We start from the raw sequence: 20,590 nt of genomic DNA on the forward strand, positions 1-20,590 counted from the left end.
ATTTTAGTTGATTTTTTTGTAGCTTCTACCTCATGGCAGATCTTTTTTCTTTCCCTCTGGCAAGCCAGGGTTTTCTTGAACATCCCTGAAATGGCCTACGTTATAGTTAACCTTCTAAAATCTGTTTCTCGCTATGGGAATTTTCATTCAGAACATTTCAAGTACAAGGAGGGTCCTTGTCCACTTCCCACCCCCAGTCTTTGGGTCTCAGAAGAGTCTGTAATTAATTGTGTGTGGCATTGTGGGGGGAAAATTAGAGGGCTGCATTTATCTTCAAATCATACTTTAGTTTATGCCAGCCTCAGTGAGACCAGTCCAGAGAAAGAATGGAATTTAAGACTCTACTTTCTTTCCATCTTTCGTATCAGTGCCTCCTCCTTCCACTTTCTCATCCCACTCGCTTAAAAGAGGGCTTATCATCATTACTCTTAGCTTTCCACACACTATTAAGTTACCAATGCAGGTAGGTAGAACCACTTCTAGGGTAAAGAATTTTGTCTGGCATTCCAGTGTTTACCCTTTATGACTCCCCATAACTGTCAACCTGAGGCCCACATAATAGCAAAGCTATGAATTCCTTAAGCCAGAAACCAAGAAAGTCCTGGTCATATGGACCTTCCCAGGCCACAGAATAATACCTTGCTCTTTCCAGTTACATTCTCACCTTGGAGATAGCCTCTTGGGTTAAATGTCAACCTAATACTCTGTTTCTATAGTTTACTATTAATAGAGTATCAGTATTTGATATGAACATGCCAGGCACTGTTCCTGGCCCTGCAGCTACAACTATCAAAAAGACACAATCCCTTAAGGAGACTTTCATGGGAGAGGAGGTGAGTCACAACACATTTATAAACAATATATTTTAAACAGTAGTAAGTACTGTGGAGAAAAAGCGGGAATGTGATAACACACAGTATTCTAAGCTTACTCCCTTGCTACAATTTTAGGGGTCTTGAGAGCTAAAGATGTTTTGAATATCTCTAGAGAGGTAGATAAATATTTTGAGCTGTGCTTTAGATAGAATTAGATAGATTATTCCCCCAGGAATAATACCAAGCTGTCCAGCATTTGAGAGACTCAACCGAACTATATAACCATTTGAGAAAGCAAACCCTGGGACTCTCCTGTAAGATGAGCAGATCCTGAATCTCTATGGCTGAGAAATGCTAACTAAATGCTTTTTGTTGAAAAATAGCCACTGCCAGCAACCATGGGTCCTCCTAGGAGTCTCTGCCAAGATCAGTTGTAGGATGCTAGTCATGCTAATAGGTAGAACAATCAAAAGCCCTTGGATTTATGAGTCTCCATTGATCTTAAGTCATTCTTCTCTTCAATATTTAAGCTCCCTTGGAAAAGAAACTCTAAGTTACTAAACATTTAATAGGAGATAGATTACTTGCATCATTCAGGAGAAGGAAACGCAGATTCTTACAAGGAATGTGGGCCAATGTTTAGAGATTATAAACAGATAGCTAAAAAGATGTGACCTAGAGATAGAAGGTTACCCTCAATTTACAAAACTGTTTCTATAAAGTTGTAAGTGAAATGTCATACTGGAGCCTAATCTCTCACTGACAGATTATACCAGTGGTTCTAATTTTTGATTTTGGGAATCCGCACTCCATAACAACATGTTAACATAAATAACATTTTAAAAAATAACTATATATTCCAACACAAAAATAGAAAGGCATTGTATTCACTTTTGTAAATAACTACATTACACTTAATAGTAGCTGCATTTTTCTATCTCCGTATTCGATCTGCTGCATCATATTGTTTTGGTTGAAGTTCTGATGACAATCTAGCCTCACATGGCTATGTCAGTGGAAAAAGGAAGAACTTGTGAACCCCCTGAAAGTTTCTAAGGGCCCTCAGAATTTTCAGACCACAGTATTTGATATCACTGGATTAGCAGTACATTCCAAAAGGGGGGGGGAAACCTGCCAAATTAATGAGTTGATAGCTTTTTGAAAGATAAGGAGTCTAGTCAAGGTATGTGGAGAATTGTTGTATTCTAGTACAGTGTTCTGAAAGCTTAATGTGTATACAAATCACTTGGAATCCTTGTTAAGATTCAGATTCTGATTCAGACGGTGTGGTGTGAAGCTCTAGAACCTCTATCTCTGAGAACGTCCGGAGTGATGCCAACACTGCTGATCCCTGGACCTCACTTTGAGTAGCAATGGTGTAGTATATTTTAATATACACATCACCAGAAAGAATGCACAGGTGAGCTTGTGTAGTAGAAGAGGGTAGGATTTGGGTGGGTGGAGGGAAAAGCAGAGTATATATAAACTCATGCTACCCACCTTCAAAAGATCTATAAAAATTGTGATACCACTTACAAATCCTATACTATCATAAGTTTTGACTACTACTTATTAACTATCTGTACATCAAAGCAAGGCATAATGTTTTTGGCAGAGACAAAGTCCAACTGCCATGTTTGTTGAGGCAGAGGATGATAGTATTAGATCTGAAAAAGAATTTTTTTGGTCCTAATAATGTAAAGAATTTGGCAAGTAATTAATGGACTATGTATTTAGATCTAAAGTCCATAATATTTTCAATAGAGTAATACTGTGAAATTACCAAATTAGTATATGCTTAGCATGTAGAGACTTCAAAAACTCATAACTTCAGGTATAGAAATCATGTACTTAGAAGGCTTTGCAGAGGATAGTCCTGATGTTTTCTCCTTTCAAACATTTAACACCCAAACCAAACCACTTGGCTAAAATTATCAAATAATGAGTATTTATTTTTTGGTTCTCAAAGGATATTTCCCATTTATCTATAATCCTTCAAACTTAACTTTAGTAACATTCATTTCTACCTAACTTCAGCTGCTCAGCAAATTTTTATCATTCCTTGGAAGTACCTTACCTCTTAGAGCTTGAACTCTCAAGTTCTTTACAGTTCTCGTCTATTTACTGGCTCTTACTGAAATGGATCTGAACCATACTGTGCTCCCTGGGCCCTTGATTGTTCTATTTTCATAAAATACACATAACAACATCTACCATCTTAAGCATTTTAAGTATACATTTCAGTGATATTAAATACATCTATAATGAGGAGTGCCTGGTTGGCTCAGTTGGAAGAGCATGCAAACCTTGATCACAGGGTTGTGAGTTTGAGCTTCACGTTGGGTATAGAGATTACTTAAAAATAAAAACTTAATGTATTCATAATGTTTTGCAACCATCATTACCATCCATGTCTATTTTGTAAAACTGAAACTCCATGCCTGTTAAACTAGACGCCTGCATTGTTCCCACCCCAGCCCCTAGCAATAACAATTCTTTTTTGACTCTATGATTTTGATTACTCTAACTACCTAAGTGAATTAAACAGCAGTTTGTCTTTTCGTGACAGGTTTGTTTCACTTAGCATTAATGTCCTCAGGGTTCATCCAATTGTAGCATCTATCAGAACTTCTTTCCTTTTTAAGGCTAAACAACATTCCATTGCATGTATATACCACATTTTGCTTATACCATTTATCCATCGATGGACACTTAAGTTGCTTCCATAGTTTAGTTATAATAGTGAATAATGCAAGTATTTCTTCAAAACCTTGCTTTCAGTTCTTTGGGGGAATACACCCATAAGTAGAATTGTTGGATCATATGGCACTTCTATTTTTAACTTTTTGAGGAACCACTATTCTATTTTCCATAGTGGCTATACCATTTTACATTCCTACCAGCAGCGCAGAAGTGTTCCAATTCCCCCATATCCTTGCCAACATTTTTGTTTTGTTGTTTTTATAGTTGTCATACCATGGTGTGAAGTGGTGGTATCTCATTGTAGCTTTGATTTGCATTTCCCTAATGATTAGTAATGGTGAGCATCTTTTCATCTCAGTCAGCCATTTGAGTACCTTCAGAGAAAGGTCTATTAAGTCCTTTTTTTTTTAAATAAGATTTTTATTTATTTATTTGACAGACAGAGATCACACGTGGGCAGAGAGGCAGGCAGAGAGAGAGGAAGGGAAGCAGGCTCCCCGCTGAGCGGAGTCCCAGGACCCTGAGATGACCTGAGCTGTGAAAGGTAGAGGCTTAACCCACTGAGCCACCCAGGCGCCCGTCTATTAAGTCCTTTGACCATTTTTAAATGTGTTGTGTTTTTGTTGTTGAATTTTAGGACATCTCTCCATATTGTGGATATTAATCCCTTATTTGATAGAGGATTTGCAAATATTTTCTCCCATTTTGTGTCTTGTCTTTTTGAGCATGTCTTTTTTTTTTTTTTAAAGATTTTATTTATTTCACAGAGAGAGAGAGATCACAAGTAGGCAGAGAGGCAGGCAGAGAGAGAGAGAGGAGGAAGCAGTCTCCCCGCTGAGCAGAGAGCCCGATGCGGGGCTCGATCCCAGGACCCCGGGATCATGACCCGAGCTGAAGGCAGAGGCTTTAACCCACTGAGCCACCCAGGCATCCCGAGCATGTCTTTTATTGCACAAAATGTTTAAACTTTCATGATACTCAGTTTATCTAATTTTTTTCTTTTGTTGCCTGTATCTTTGGTGTCTTATCTAAGAAATCATTGCCAAACCTGGTGTCCTGAAGTTTTTGCAGTTTTCTTCTAAGACCTTTGTAATTTTTGGTCTTATTTAAGTCTTTGATCTACTTTGAGTTAATTTCTGTATATGTTGTTAGGTAAGGTTCCAACTTCATTCTTTTGCATGTGACTATCCAGTTTTCCAGGCACCATTTGTTGAAATGGCTATCATTACCCCATTGGATGGTCTTGACACTCCTGTCAAAAATTATTGGACTATAAATGCAAGGATTTCTGGGCTTTCTATTCCATTAGTCTATTCTGTCTTTATACCATTAACACTGTTTTGATTACTGCAGCTTGGTAGTAATTTTGGAATAAGTTCATGCATACATCATTTTTTAAACTTTCTCCACCTCCTTAGTACTTTGATCATCTTTAATATGGTTTAGTCTTTGTCTAGATCTGCCATCAGGTCTTTTGCTCCAAGATTTTTTTTTTTCCCTTTGAATGGGCCATACTTTCCTGTTTTTTGAATACCTTTTTTTGTTCTTGTTGTTGCAAACTGGACATCTGAATAATGTGGTATCTCTGGCAATCAGATTATTCTCCTTCCCTAGGATTTATTGTTGCTATTTTATTATTACTTTTGATTGTTGTATATGGTCTCTGTGCCAAGGATTAGCTTAATGTGTAAACAATGTTTTGTCTGTTTTTTTCTAAGCCTGTGCGTTTTCTTGGGCATGAGTGGTTACTTTCTGATTTTCCCTGTATATACAGTTGTTTTTGAATGTCCTAGCCTAAAGACCCAGCTGCTTAACCAATTGAGCCACCCAGGGACCCCTGAATTGGCTATACTGTTAAAGCCAAAAATTGCCAAAGCATTGCTCATCACTAGTATCTTGGGATGCTAGTTGGTTCAACAGCAGTTTAATACTACATAAGTATGTTAGAAGATGTAAAATTTACATCCATAGGCTTTGATGTTTGGATCTTGGGAAACAGTTGGGGAAGGACAGGGTATGTGCATCACACAAGTGCCACTTCCTTTCCTGGGAATTTTATGTGCTTTATGTAATTTAGTCCTCATGATGACCCTGCATAATTGGGAAGAAAAGATGGACAGAAAAATGGGCTTAAGATGGGTTAATTCCCCAAATCAGATAATCATTAAGTGGCATGGGATCCAGATTCCAGATTCAGACCTTCCTTGATTCCAAAGTCCTGGGATCAAGCCCCGCATGGGGGTCCCTGCTCAGCAGAGCCTACTTCTTGCTCTCCCTCTGCCTGCCACTCTGCTTACTTGTGCTGTCAAACAAATAAAATATTTTTTTTTAAAGATTTTATTTATTATTTGACAGAGAGAAATCACAAGTAGATGGAGAGGCAGGCAGAGAGAGAGAGAGAGAGAGGGAAGCAGGCTCCCTGCTGAGCAGAGAGCCTGATGCGGGACTCGATGCCAGGACCCTGAGATCATGACCTGAGCTGAAGGCAGCTGCTTAACCCACTGAGCCACCCAGGCGCCCCACAAATAAAATCTTAAAAAAAAAAAAAAAAGCCAATTAAGCTTACTTTTTGATATTTGGTTTTCATTACCTTTTTAAATTTTTTGAAAGTATTTTTATTTATTTTGACAGAGAGCCATAGAGCATAAAGGAGGGGAATGGCAGAGGGAGAGGGAGAAGCAGGCTCTCAGGTGAGTGGGGAGCCCAATGCAGAGTTCAATCCCAGGACTCTGGGATCATAACCTGAGCAGAATGCAGACACTCAACCAACCGAGCCACCCAAGTGCCCCACCTTTAAAATTTTTCCACTTGATACTTGGTTCCTAGAGAGAGCCTCATTGAAGCAAGAAACCAGCTCCTAATGAGATTTTCTTCTTAGAAATTCTACTTTGTTATGGACACTTATTTGCTTAACATGAGACTGACTGAAAAGCAAAAACCACCCCCAACACTAGTCTAACAAGGCTTCAATTCCTAAAAAGCCAACATGATTGATTTTTAGATCCAGCTGTGTAAGACCAGCCAAGTTAGTCTTGGAAGGTAATTCTGCTCCCAGGCATTATAATTCCTGTTACTATCTTAGCTTAATTAATTGTATCTCATAAAAGCTGAAAACACTCACATATTTCTCTATACAAGTAACCGAAAGCCCTACAAATTACAATGTGCAGAATACCATATAAAAGAATTCTCATAAAAATGACTCGTTTTCATCAAGGTGCAACTGCTTAGTTTCCCCTGACTTGCATAGCATCTACTTGAATGCATATTCTTCTTTGTGATTATTGAAATTTAGGTTCAGTACAAATCACGGCAAAAACTAAAGTTTTCATCTTTAATGAAATGACCTTGGAAATAATGTACATTTCCATGACACCAGTACTACAGTTTTCGGAGTCACAGTAAGATACACAGAATTATATCCGTAATTAATATGAATGCCAACATTTCAAGCAGTAATTTCTGTTACATGGCAAACAAAATCAAGAAAGCAACCATCAAACAAAAGAGACCCATAGCTTCAGACAAGGCAAATCCCAGGATAGCATATGAGAACAGCTGCTGCTTCAGCGAAGGGTTTCTAAAAGAGACAAAACACATATAATTGTTACTTTGAAATATTTTCTGAATTCCAGTATGTCTGGTAAACTCAAAGAATCAAACTGGCAAGTCCTAGAAAAGTATTTCCCTAGATCTCTTTTGCCCCTGCCTTTGTTCAATATTCTTTCTTCTCAATCCCAATCATTTACAGAAAAAGTAGGAAGTGATCTCTATGTTACTATAAGTGGTTTGTCTTCATCCATTATGAGGGGTTCAGACATACTTGCTATTCCCATGAAAGTATATTCTATGTCTTAAGATCTGATAGTTTAGAAACAAGATCTTAAATAAAATGGAAATTGATACTTTTATTATATAAAAGAGACTGTGCTATTAACTGTAGTTCCAATATAGCTTAACAATCAAGAGTGCAGACTCTGAAGTCAGTATGAAAATTTCTGACACTAGCTACTTGGGCAATCAGTGTATTTCTGCAATGCTCATCCTTCGTAAGTAAGCTGGAGTATCTCCAAGCAGTACTATGAGGGTTAAGTAAGATCATGCATGCAAAGCCCTCAAAATATAAGGCAAAAACAGAGTTGGCACTTAATACAAAGTACCTATTACTATTTCACTATTTTTCCAAGTTTCCAACTATGTAAAGCATGCTCTTAAAGTAGCTCATTTGGTGATAGAAATTACCTGGCATAACCAATGATAAGGCTGCCAAAGACTGTTCCAATACCAGCACCAGAACCAGCCACTCCCACTGTTGCAGCACCTGCACCAATAAATTTGGCAGCAGTATCAATGTCTCTGCTTATTGCACTGGTCTGAAACTCCCTCTGGATTAGTTGAGACACACCATTCTGGGCTCCATTAAATACCGTAGAGCCCTAAAGAAAAGGAAATAAAAAGCAAGGGTTAAATCAGTAATCACAGTTAGCTATTTTCATTACTACACTGTCAAATGATAACTACTTCTTCGTGATTTTTTGAATAGGAGATTGTGTGTGGCACAGTGGAAAATCAAGAGCTTAGAGTAATTCCAATGTTGTGGAATAGGGATAACAGTATACTTCGTAAGGTTGTTGAAAATTATGAAACAGTGTACCCTTTTTAATAGGGTAGGCTTTTCAGTAACTGGCTAGTATAATCTTAAATACAGGTAACTCAAGGCACACACATACATACTATTTCTTAGCCAACTCAGCCAAGTTTCTTTCATTGGCTTATCCTCAGCACTATTTTTTGGATACAAGGGTGGAAAAAGACTGCCCTCAAACCATTCACTAATGAGGTTTTTTTAACCCCCCTTTAATTAAAACCATAAGACTTACTTGGTGGGGTTACTTAATTTCTATTATTACTGCTATTACCTCTCCAGTCCTAGCCTCTGGTCGAGATAACACTGATGCAGAAATTGGTCTGTATGCAACTCTGGATCCAGCTCGGATCTATTAAGGAAAAAAAAATTCCAAATATTAAGTTAAGAGTAGGTTAAGACTTCAATGACCCTTCTTGTACCTTAAGTTTTAAAAAAGCCATCAGCAAAAATTTATCAGAAAGCATATGACTGTTCTGTGTTGTCTCTTATCTTGCTGTTTGGTTATTTTTAATCCATGAAGGAATTTTATTTTAAAGTTGCTAACTGAAGTATGAAGTGTGCTACATAATCTATTTGTAATAATCTGAATAAAACTTCTACATGCTTGAAAAAAAAAGCACTTGTTTTTAAAATTTCAATTACTGTAGTGCCACGATTTAGATTAAAAAAAAAAAAAAAAAAAAAACCAGGGCGCCTGGGTGGCTCAGTGGGTTAAAGCCTCTGCTTTCAGCTCAGGTCATGATCTCAGGGTCCTGGGATCGAGTCCCACATCGGGCTCTCTGCTCAGCAGGTAGCCTGCTTCCTTCTCTCTCTCTCTCTCTCTCTCTCCCCGCCTACTTGTAAAATAAATAAAATATTAAAAAAAAAAAACAGCAATAAACATCCCACATTCTTTGCTAAGTTGAAGTGTACCAACAAGTTAATGAAGGGTTACTATATAACGCTTGTCATTTAAATTAGCCCATAAGTTAAATATGAGGCCCACAACTTCTAAAATATTCCTGTATGTCCATTAATTATAAAATAAAAACAGCAGTTTAAACAATTCTGTATCAGTGTCAGGATAACCGGTGAAATATTCGACCCTACGGACATATTGCAGTCCAGCGTCTCTGCCCTTGGAGTGTCCACTACACTAAGGTCACAGAAAATCCCTTCAGAACCAAGACCTGATTCTTTAAGACAAATCCCCCACATCCTGACTTCACCTAAAGCTTCCGAAATGGTTATGGAAATAACAGCCAGAGGCTGGATGAAAGACTTTCCACGACTCCACCACCTTCCTCCGCCCACACAGGGTGAGGCAAAGTCCCTCCTTTTGCAGCAGCGAGTTTGACCTACAGATAGGCACGGGAGAACGCTGCGGCGGCGAACTAGGCCTCAGAGGCCCCCCACATCCTTAAGAGCACCCCAACCTTCGCGCCGACCCCAACCCCACAGCACGCGAGGAGGTGGGGAAGGGGGCCGCTCCGGCACTAGCAGCAAGGAAGGTTTGACCTACAGCGAGTGGGGCCTGACAACTAGGCCTCGGCTGCTCTCCACGGCACTCGTGGACAGGAGGGGCCGAGTGAGGTGCCCCAGGATTAGTAGAAATGGAAGAGGACACAGAGGGTGGGGGATGAGCGGTCCCCACAGGTTGGTGTGCCCCGCCCAGAGGTGCCCCATTCAACAACGTGGACACTCCAGGCCCAGAGGTCCGCCCTCAGCGTCCCGGCCTAGCCTGGGCTACGCACCAGAGCAGGGGTGCAGGCGAGCTTGGCGCAGGTGAACATCTTACACTCTTCGGGGCGGCGCGGCTGGAAGACCTGGGTGACGGCCGACGTGGGCTCCTCTCCCGCTTCCCTTCTGCGGAGGTAAAGAGGCTTAAGGTCAAGTGCCCTCCCGGGCCTATCCTTCCCACCCAGGTCCCTCGGGCTCCCGTGCACGCCGTCGGCCTGGGCCCTCGTCCAACTAGGCGCCAGAAGAATGAATGGGTCCTGGCGGGACGCCGCTCTGCCCGGGCCAGGCCCGGCTCTCGCGCCGTCCGCTTACCTTCCCGGGAGGTGGCGGCGGCAACGACGGCGGCAGAGGTCGAAGGAGTGGCGCTGGGCGCGCAGGCGCGTTCCGCCTCTTATTCGCGCGGCGGCACCCGGATGGAGAAGGCGGGGAAAATGGGGCCGTAGGGAAGACGCTCAAGGTCACTTTGTAACAACTTTATTGGCAACTAGTTGGGAAGGACAACGACAGCCACACCGAGGTGGGCGGGCGGGCAGCGGCTGGTAAGGGCGATGCAAGAAGAAGAAATTATCTCTGGCAGAGAGCGCGGAACAGATTGCTTCTCTCTTGATCTGAGCTGGTCAGAAGATAGTGCGACTTTTTCTTCCAGGCGATATCTTGTGAGATTTGGCCTTTTACTCCGTTGTTACTGTCTCCTTCCTAGAGGGACTCCCCTTCCTGTTCATTCTCCTTCTCCGTGAAATAGAACTGTGTGTGCGCGTGGGGGAGGAGTTCATGCACTGCTTGACAGAAGAAATGAGGGTCCCCAGCAAAGGGAACACATTTCTTTAATGGAATCTGGAAAAGTATTCACTCTGGAAAAGTATTCCAGAAGTATGGCTAATCCTTCGACTGGCAGAGGACCTGATCTGAAGTACAGGGACAAGGGAAAGAGCACCTGAAGAGATCAAAGAGTTTTGTGACTTTGGGCACAAAGTTGCGTCTTGGTAATGAAGTGAGGAAGGTAATTTTTCTTCCAGCTCTACACTTGTAAAGATTAAAGGATGTAATGTAATTCATGGGACTAAAGAAAGTCTGAGTATTTTAAAAACCGACCCAACTTTTATTTATTCTATTTTATTTTATTATTTTTTAAAGATTTTATTTATTTATTTGACAGAGAGAGATCACAGCAGACAGAGAGGCAGGCAGAGAGAGAGAGAGAGGGAAGCAGGCTCCCCGCTGAGCAGAGAGCTGGATGCAGGACTCCATCCCAGGACCCTGAGACCATGACCTGAGCCGAGCAGCGGCTTAACCCACTGAGCCGCCCAGGCGCCCCCCGGGTCAACTTTTAACACCTGCTTTTGGTAACTTTGGACAAATCATTTTCTTTGATGGATATAGAAATATCTCAGAAAAAGTTAAGTCTTACTTAACTTTTGGTAGATCCTCAAACTCTGTAAATTTTACTTAGTAGTTCATGGTAGTGAAAGTGACACAAGTCAACATAAAAGATTAAACGTGGAGTATGCCCAGTTGATGGGATGGGGGGTGGTGCTGAAATCTCACCCACTTAGCCTAGAGTCTTGGCAAGGGATAACGTCCACCTAGAAGATCACCCTTTTTCTAGTTAGCACAAGGTGTGTGGTATCATCTAGGGGCAACCCTAGGGAGAAGGCCTCAGAATTGAAACATGAAGAATGAATAAGAATCTGTCAGGGATCCGGGGCACCTGGGTGGCTCAGTTGGTTAAGCAATGGCTTTCAGTTCAGGTTGATCCTGGAGTCCTAGGATTGAGTTTTGCATCAGGCTCCCTGTTCAGTAGGAAGTCTGCTTCTCTCTCTGACCCTCCCCAACTCTTGCGTGAACGCACTCGCTCTCTCTCTCTCATTCTCTCTCTTGCAAATAAATCTTAAAAAAACAAAAATGAATTTGTCATTGATCCAACTTCAAATGCAAATAGTTCAAAATCACGTGAAGCTAGTCAGTTTAGGCTCAATCTTTAGCCCACAAAATAGAGACAATTCATTTGAATTCACACGTGCAGTTCAAAGAGAGCTTATTTATTTTCTCAAGTACTCAGTTCTTACCTGAAGTATGTAGTATCCTGTGATGTGTAAAGTAGAAACAGTGCTCTTCATTCATCAGAGTTCTCCAGAGAACCAGAACCAGTAGGAAATTAATTATTGAGTTATCTATTTATTTATTATGAAGAATTAGTGCATGTGGTTATGGAAGCTCAGAAGTCCTATGATCTGCTGTCTCCAAGCTGGAGACCCAGGAAAGCCAGTGGATTAATTCAATTTGATTCTGAAGGGCTGAGAACCAGGGAGACCAATAGTGTAATTTGCAGTCTGAATGAGATGGGATGTCCCAGCTCAATAGTTAGATGGGGAGAAAAGGGCAAATTCATTCTTCCTTTGCTTTTTGTTCTATTCAGACTCTCACTGGTTTGGACGATGCCCACCCACATTGCGGGGGGACAGTCTACTTTAACCAGCCTGCTGATTCAAAGGCTAATCTCATCCAGAAAACCTTCGCAGACACACCCAGAGATAATATTTAATTTAGGCACCCCATGGCCATCAAGTTGACCCAAAATTAATCATCACATATCCTTTACTTTAATAATAGATCTTTATAAAGGAATAGCTATCGTAAATGGAATTGTGTATAGAGATTTTTTTTTTAAAGATTTTATTTATTTATTTGACAGAGAGAAATCACAAGTAGATGGAGAGGCAGGCAGAGAGAGAGAGAGAGAGAAGCAGGCTCCCTGCTGAGCAGAGAGCCCAAAGCAGGACTCGATCCCAGGACCCTGAGATCATGACCTGAGCTGAAGGCAGCGGCTTAACCCACTGAGCCACCCAGGCGCCTGTGTACAGAGATGGTTTAAGGGAAGTTCTGTCTCTTCAGCCATAAATCAGTAGCAGTAACTGTTGGAGAGTTAGAGGAGGCAGGAGAGAAGCTGGGATCCCTAACGGGATCACTTCCAGGGTGCACATGGGCTAGGTGCCTATGACAGGGAGAGGTTCAGTCTAAGTCTAGGCTCTGACTGTCAATATGTCAATAAGCAGATGAACTGGCCTAGAAGAGGAGACAATATGTCCTTGGTGGGTTCAACCAGTTAGAGTTTAAATATTTATGAAGAATATTAGGTGTTCAAAGAATAGATAGTGCTACCTGTGTTTGTGTGTGCGTCTAAGAAAGTGGGTCTTGCATGATACCAGCCCATGTTGACAGAGGATGAATATTTGCACTGAGAAAGTTTGAAGAAAAATGGTGCCTTCTGAGAGGAGTAAAGTGAGACTGTAAAGATGCATGGGGGACTTCTTTTGAAGTATTCAAGTCTCTCTGTATTTTTTTCTTAAATAGTGGAGACGGTCGTCTTTTGTTTTTTGTTTTTCCAAGATTTTATTTATTAATTTATTTGAGAGCAAGAAAGAAAGAGAGAGTGGATGTGCACACATGCCAGCAGGAGGGGGAGTGAGGGGAAGGGCAGAAGGAGAGGGGCAAGCAGACTCTGCACCGAGCTGGGAGCCTATTGGGGGGCTGGATCTCACCACCCTGAGATCACAAATTGAGCTGAGATCAGAACCTGAGCCAAAAATCAAGAGTTGGGTGCTCAACCAACTCAGCCACCCAGGCACCCTAGAGATGATCGTATTAAGTAATGAATCACAGTTTGGTATTATGTGAATGCCTGAGTGAAGACAGCATGGGAAAGAAAGGAATGGGGTGGTAAAGAGAAGTATAGAAAATCCTTTCCCAATGTAAGTGCGATAATCCCTCCTTTACTTTGTGCCCCTTTGCAATGTGACTTTGCCACTCATCAAACAACGGAGTCTGTTTTCCTTCTCCTTAAATCTGGGCTAATCTTATGACTTGCTTTGACCCAGAGAGTGACACTGTGTGACTCCTGGATTAGAAAGAGGTCTTAGAGCTTTCATTTTCTCCTTGGAAGCCAACCATCCATCAAGAAAACATGGGTTAGACTACTGAGTGATAAGAAATTTTCTTGACAGAAAAAAAGCCTCATAAAAGAGAGCTGAGGTGCCCCAGACATGTGACAGAGGCTATGTTGGGTTCTCTAGCCTTTTTTTTTTTTTTTTAAGATTTTATTTATTTATTTGACAGACAGAGACCACAAGTAGGCAGAGAGGCAGGCAGAGAGAGAGGAGGAAGCAGGCTCCTTGCTGAGCAGAGAGCCTGATGTGGGGCTTGATCCCAGGACCCTGGGATCATGACCTGAGCCGAAGGCAGTGGCTTAACCCATTGAGGCATAACCCAAGCGCCCCGGGTTCTTCCCAGCCAAAACCACATGGAAGAGAAACGAGCCTTGCCTAAATTCCTGATCCACAGATCAAGAGCAGTGAAAAGGTTATGCTTAGAAGCTATGAAGTTTTAGGGTGGTTTGTTACATTGCAAGAGATAACTGAAACAGAAGATACTGTTTTCAAAATATGCACTCCTTTGAAATCCATGTGGGGGCAGCAGCATCTTTTTCTTTTCTTTTCTTTTAAGTAATCTCTACACCCAACTGGGGCTTGAACCCAGGACCCTGAGATTAAGAACTGCATACTATACCCACTATGCCAGCCAGGTGTCCCTTTTTAAAGAAAGAAAAAAAAAAAAAGATTTTTTTTTTTTTTAAGTAATCAGGAGGCAGCAGCATCTTAATGTGGGTAATTTGAGTTCAGAATTCCAGGCATAACTCAGAGCAAATCAGATAGAAGCGCATGTCTGGTACACTGACTCCCCTTTCCTTGAAATTCTGGGGTGAAGTAGGGTTGTTATTGTTAAAACTATGTAAGGTAAAAACAAAACTATGTAAGGTAGTCCTCACCTGGACACATGGAAAGATGCTTAAATTATCTGCTTTTGGAAGTTTTCATTTTTTAAAAAAAGATTATATTTGTTTATTTGACAGAGAAGGACAGACAGTGAGAAAGGGAATACAAGCAGGGGGAGTGGAAAAGGAAGAAGCAGGCTTCTCACTGAGCAGGGAGTCTGACATGGGGTTCAATCCCAGTACCCTGGGATCATGACCTGAGCTGAAGGCAGACATTCAATGACTGAGCCACTCAGGTATCCAGAAAGTTTTCATTTCGATAGTCTGTAAAGTTTTCACCAGCCTTCTCACATTAGTGTGTTTAAAAAATATATATATATTATTTGTGGAAATGAAAACCAGAAATGTAAGTTAAAAATATTCTGGACTTTGTTATAAAACTGTTTTGCTTTTCTTATGAAAATTTTTGTTTCATATTATGGGCCTTAATTTGTTACCAATTTATCTTTTTTTAGGAAAATGAACGTCTAAATCTATGCTAATGATATAGGATCATTCTATCAAGGTGAGCTCCAAATAAATACTGTGTCCCCTCTTTGACATAGTGAGTATACAGGAAAATGTAAGAGTTTACATTATAATTGGGGTATATGAAAAATTGAACTGATATATAAAAAATTGGAGAAAAACACAAATTAGTAACAATTTTAGAACTATATTTTATGGTGTGTGGTAACGGAAACACCTTCAGAAAAGAGACTGGCTTGTTTATTTTTATTTATTTAAAAGATTTTTATTTATTTATTTGATACACAGATAGAGATATCACAGGTAAGTAGAGCAACAGGCAGAGAGAGAGGTGGGAAGCAGGCTTCCCGCTGAGCAGAGAGCCCATATGTGGGGCTCAATTCCAGGACCCTGAGATCATGACTTGAACTGAAGGCAGAGGCTTAACCCACTGAGCCACGCAGGTGCCCTGAGACTGGCTTGTTTAAAAAGTGCCTCATTGAGACAGACTTGAGCTCAGATGAGAGAGATGGGCTGATTCATTTAGAAAATGTTTCTTGCGGGGCGCCTGGGTGGTTCAGTTGGTTGAGCATCTGCCTTTGCCTCAGGTCATAATCCCAGGCTCCTGGGATTGAGCCCCACATGGAGGAGCCTGCTTCTCCCTCACCCTCTCCCTCTATACCCCCCTCAACCCTCTGCACTCATGCTCTATCGCTCTCTCTCCTTCTCAAATAAATAAATAACTTCTTTTAATTAAAAAAAGGAAGAAAGCATTTCTTGGTATCCTTTATATAAAACCTAACACTGTCTTTCTAGGATACTAATAACTTTCTAGTGCAGAAATTTTTGGCCTTAATCTTCATTTTTGACTCCTTTACAAACTATTTAGCTATTATTCATGCCATCTAGTATAGTGGAATAAAATAAATGAATAATAGGGGCACCTGGGTGGCTCAGTGGGTTAAACCTCTGCCTTCGGCTTGGGTCATGATCCCAGGGTCCTGGGATCTAGCCCCACATTGGGCTCGCTGCTCAGTAGGGAGCCTGCTTCTCCCTCTCTGTCTGCCTACTTCTGCCTACTTGTGATTTCTTTCTCTCTCAAATAAATAAATAAAGAATCTTTTAAAAAATGAATAATAAATAAATAACTCCAAAGATTTAGTAAGGAATTAAAAGTACATGTATCATTTTATGGCCTTTCAGAGGTCCAGATGGTCTAGGCTAAAATTTATATTGAAGAGTTACCTGAAAACACTATACTGATATAACAAATATTATTCCATTCTTTTTTCCTGGTAAGATATGCTAGTTATTGAGGAAGAAAACAATTTTATGCACAGTTAATAATTAATATAGAAAGACTAGTTTGTATAAATATGGAAAATGGAAGAAAATGATAAAGTATATGGATATGAGATCAGGTCTATCTTTTGCCCCTTATCCATCAGGCAAAGCATAGGGAATATAGTCAATAATATCTTAATAACATATGGTGACATACATTTATCATGGTGAGTCCTGAGGAATGTATGGACTTGTTGAATCACTATGTTGTACCTCTGAAACTAATATAACATTGTCAACCATACTTCAATAATAGATAAAAAAGTAAATAAGTTACCCATTTTTCACTTAATTTCACTTAATTTGTATATGGCTGGTTACCTATCCAACATAACTTCTCCCTTTTTTTCTCAGTTATAGAACTCTGTTCAGAGTTCAAAAATACTGAACTTCCCAGGTTTCCTTATAGTTAAGAATGGTCAGTGACATGTGAGTTAAAGTTACTTGGTATTGGCTCTAAGAATGCATACAAAGGATATAGATTCAACCGTCTTATTTCTTTTTTTCTTCCCCCCCACCGTTCCCCCTCCCCCTGCTTGGAATATGGATCCAGTGTCTGGAGGTGAAGCCACAATCTCGCAACCACTGAATACAGAAACTGAACGTTAAGGATGGAGAAGTTGGAAGTGAAAAGGAGATTGAGTTCTTAACTTTTTTTATTTTTTTAAGTAGCTAGAGCTGCTATTATATATTTATGGACTTCATGTTATACAAGAAAAAAACTTCTATTTGCTGAAGCCACTGAGGTCAACTTCTTTTATATGCAGCTGAACACAACATAAACTGAGGGTCTACATCTTTGACCTTTTTGATCTTTGGTCTGTGATTACAGCAGAAATAGCCCTCTTCCCACAGAATTTATGTTAATTTAGATCTTTTTTTTCATGTTCCATGGGATCAACAAGGAGATAGAACCATTTTAACAATTTGAACAAAGAAAATGTAAAGATTGTTAACCAATAAAAGGTATCTATTAAGAAGAATAAAGTGGTTTCTAAGAGGTGCAGAAGTAGCAACTGTCGGAAGAGCTACTACCCTTGGCTAAGGATGAGTGAACAGAAAGGAAGACCTTAGAAATTTAAAGAAGAGGGCATGGCTGTCACAGGACTGTATAGTCCCCCTGTGTTGAAGGAACTTGCTAGAGGCACCAGCCACAAGTGAACCGGGAAGACTGCTGAGGTCCACAAAACCAGGCTCCTCTTGGGAACCAATCCATGGGCTCCACACAGGATGAAAGAAAAGTCATTTCCTCCAGCTCTGGTCTCACAGGGTCTTTCCATTGCCCTCTTCTGGCAAAGCCTAACATTTTGCCAGTTGTCAAAGCAGAAATGCTTGCAGAGTCTAGCTCTAGAAATAACAAAGCAAAAGAATGGATTTATAGCTGAGAAGTCATAAGTTAATAAATGGCACAGATGGTAAGATTCTCAGGGGTTAGGTCTAATTCACATTTAGGTCTTCTACAGCACCTAACAGAGTGTTAAACATAGTAGTCACTCAATACATTTTTACTCAATAAAATATAAGGGGCTCAGTATATACAAAATAATTTGCAATGTTTTTTTGTTCTCTTCTTTTGGCTAAGATATATTCTCTTTGGCTCTTTGGGCAAATTAGAATGACCTCTAGAATGCCTTTTTCTTTCTTTCTTTTTTTTTTTTTTTTAAAGATTTTATTATTTATTTATTTATTTGACAGACAGAAATCACAAGTAGGCAGAGAGGCAGGCAGAGAGAGAGGAGAAAGCAGGCTCCCTGCTGAGCAGAGAGCCTGATGCGGGGCTGGATCCCAGGACCCTGAGATCATGACCTGAGCTGAAGGCAGAGGCTTTAACCCACTGAGCCACCCAGGCGCCCCTAGAATGCCGTTTTCTTTCGAGTATTGCACAATTCAAACTAAGAGAAAATTAGGAACATTTTTTGGTTTATGACTTGAGTTTGTTCAAACACATTTGTGTGCTTATGAAGGATCCTGGGTTTATACCCTCATGTGCTTAACGAATTCATTGAAAAACCAAAACATTAGAGCCCTCTTTTGATCCCTTCTCTGAGACAACGTAATTTTGCAGGAAAGGTTCATCAACTGGAGCAGCCTCAAGTTGGAGCTGTGAGGGAGGCAATGTCTGTAGTTCTCCTTTCACTTCTTTTTCCAAGGCCTTTGGTCCATCCTGAGCTACTTTCTCTTTCTGTAGGTACCTGGTATCTTCATGGTGACTACTGACCCTGCATGTTTCCCCATGGTGCACCTACTGAAGCCATCTCTCTCCTAGCAGAGTCCAGCTTCTGAACTCTTACCCATGTAAGATATTCATCTCTTAGTGTTGCTTCTGCAGCACATCTCTATAACGGCACTATAATAACAGAAGATTAACATGGTCCCTGTGCAAGGACAACACACAGACTCAGACATTCAGTAGTTTTATACTATGCTACCATTTACCTCCGAAGGTGGGTGGGGGTGGTGGATGTTAACGTATCTAAGAAATGGAAGGAGGGGCACCTGGGTGGTTCAGTTGGTTAAGAGTCTGCCTGTAGCTCAGGTCATGATTCCAGGGTCTTGGGATCGAGTCCCACATCGGGCTCCTTTCTCAGTGGGGAACCTGCTTCTCCCACTGTCTGCCCCTCCCCCTGCTTGAGCTCTCTCTCTCTCAAGTAAATAAATAAATAAAATCTAAAAAAAAAAAGAAAAAAAAATGGTGGGGCACCTGAGTGTCTCAGTGGGTTAAACCTCTGCTTTCAGCTCAGGTCATGATCTCAGGGTCTTGGAATCGAGCCCTGTGTTGGGCTTTCTGTTCAGCAGTGGAGCCTGCTTCCCCCCTCTCTCTCTCTGCCTGCCTTTCTGCGTACTTGTGATCTCTGTCAAATAAATAAATAAAATCTTAAAAAAAAAAAAAGAAATGGAAGGAATTACAAATGTATTTCCTGTATTTAAAAACTAGAGGGTTCATAGATTGTTACCCATGGGAAAAGAAACAGGCTGGAGGGAATAAAAATAGAAGCTAGACTTCTTTGAATATACTTCACTTTTGGAAAGATGCAAACCATTTATGAAAGCAATTTAAAAAATTTTTTTAAAAAATCACTAAAAAGGGAAAGTAAATGAAACTGAATTTAACTGCATCTACTGGTATCATAACTACACTGGGTAGATTCAGAGACTTTCTATAGGTGGATAAAAAGATAGCTCCTTCATCACCCTGCTTCATGTGCACTGGTCTCTTTGCTGTTCCTCCAACATGCCAACCATATTCCACCTCACAGAGCTGCACATTTGTTCCTTCAGCTTGGACCACCTTTCTGCTGGGTAGTCATTTGGGTTACAACTGCACTTCGTTTAAATCTTCGCTCAAGTATCTTCTTTTTTTTTTTTTTTAAAGATTTTATTTATTTATTTGACAGAGAGAAATCACAAGTAGATGGAGAGGCAGGCAGAGAGAGAGGGAAGCAGGCTCCCTGCTGAGCAGAGAGCCCGATGCGGGACTCGATCCCAGGACCCTGAGATCATGACCTGAGCCGAAGGCAGCGGCTTAAACCACTGAGCCACCCAGGCGCCCGCTCAAGTATCTTCTTAAGAGAGGCCTTCCTGGGGTGCCTGGGTGGCTCAGTGGGGTTAAGCCTCTGCCTTCGGCTCAGGTCATGATCCCAGGGTTCTGGGATAGAGCCCCGCATCAGGCTCTCTGCTTGGCAGGGAGCCTGCTTCCCCCCCCTCTCTGCCTGCCTCTCTGCCTGCCTCTCTGCCTACTTGTGATCTCTGTCTGTCAAATAAATAAAATCTTAAAAAAACAAAAAATACCTGAAAGTGACATAATGCCTTACAATCACATACAATAAACGCCATCCAAGATATAAATAAGGTATACATACATGCACACACACACAGTGCTTTAAAGCAAGGATAGCTTGGGGCATCTGGGCGCCTCAGTTGGTTAAGCGCCCAACTGGTGATTTTGGCTCTGGTCATGATCTCATGGGTTGGGATATTGAGCCCTGGCTCAGCAGAAAGTCTGCTTGAGATTCTCTCCCTCTACTCCTCCCCCCACTCACACTTGCACTCTCTCTCTAAAATATATAAATAAATTCTTTTTAAAAA

At 40.9% G+C, this 20,590-nt stretch overlaps 1 protein-coding gene and 1 long non-coding RNA gene across 3 annotated transcripts; one reads left to right on the forward strand and one right to left on the reverse strand.

Annotated features, from left to right (window-relative positions):
* Nucleotides 1-6,838: 6,838 nt before the first annotated feature.
* ATP5MC3 (ATP synthase membrane subunit c locus 3) lies at nt 6,839-10,295 on the reverse strand. Its single transcript, XM_059394208.1, has 5 exons — nt 10,198-10,295; nt 9,900-10,011; nt 8,438-8,515; nt 7,761-7,954; nt 6,839-7,098 (listed from the first exon to the last, which is right to left on the reverse strand). Exons 2-5 carry the CDS (start codon nt 9,936-9,938, stop codon nt 6,984-6,986), a joined length of 426 nt encoding a protein of 141 aa, XP_059250191.1. The 5' UTR covers nt 9,939-10,011; nt 10,198-10,295; the 3' UTR covers nt 6,839-6,983.
* A 119-nt stretch (nt 10,296-10,414) lies between these two features.
* LOC132013853 (uncharacterized) lies at nt 10,415-19,842 on the forward strand. 2 transcript variants are annotated; one of them, XR_009403126.1, is made up of 4 exons: nt 10,415-10,885; nt 15,169-15,218; nt 17,058-17,919; nt 18,693-19,842. It is a non-coding gene; the product is annotated as an uncharacterized LOC132013853 (long non-coding RNA). The 2 variants fall into 2 exon arrangements; XR_009403125.1 differs by lacking the exon at nt 18,693-19,842 and having other exon boundaries at nt 17,058-18,126.
* The last annotated feature ends 748 nt before the right edge of the window (nt 19,843-20,590 follow it).

The sequence above is a fragment of the Mustela nigripes genome, chromosome 3, assembly GCF_022355385.1.
Source record: "Mustela nigripes isolate SB6536 chromosome 3, MUSNIG.SB6536, whole genome shotgun sequence".
Lineage (NCBI taxonomy): Eukaryota > Metazoa > Chordata > Mammalia > Carnivora > Mustelidae > Mustela > Mustela nigripes.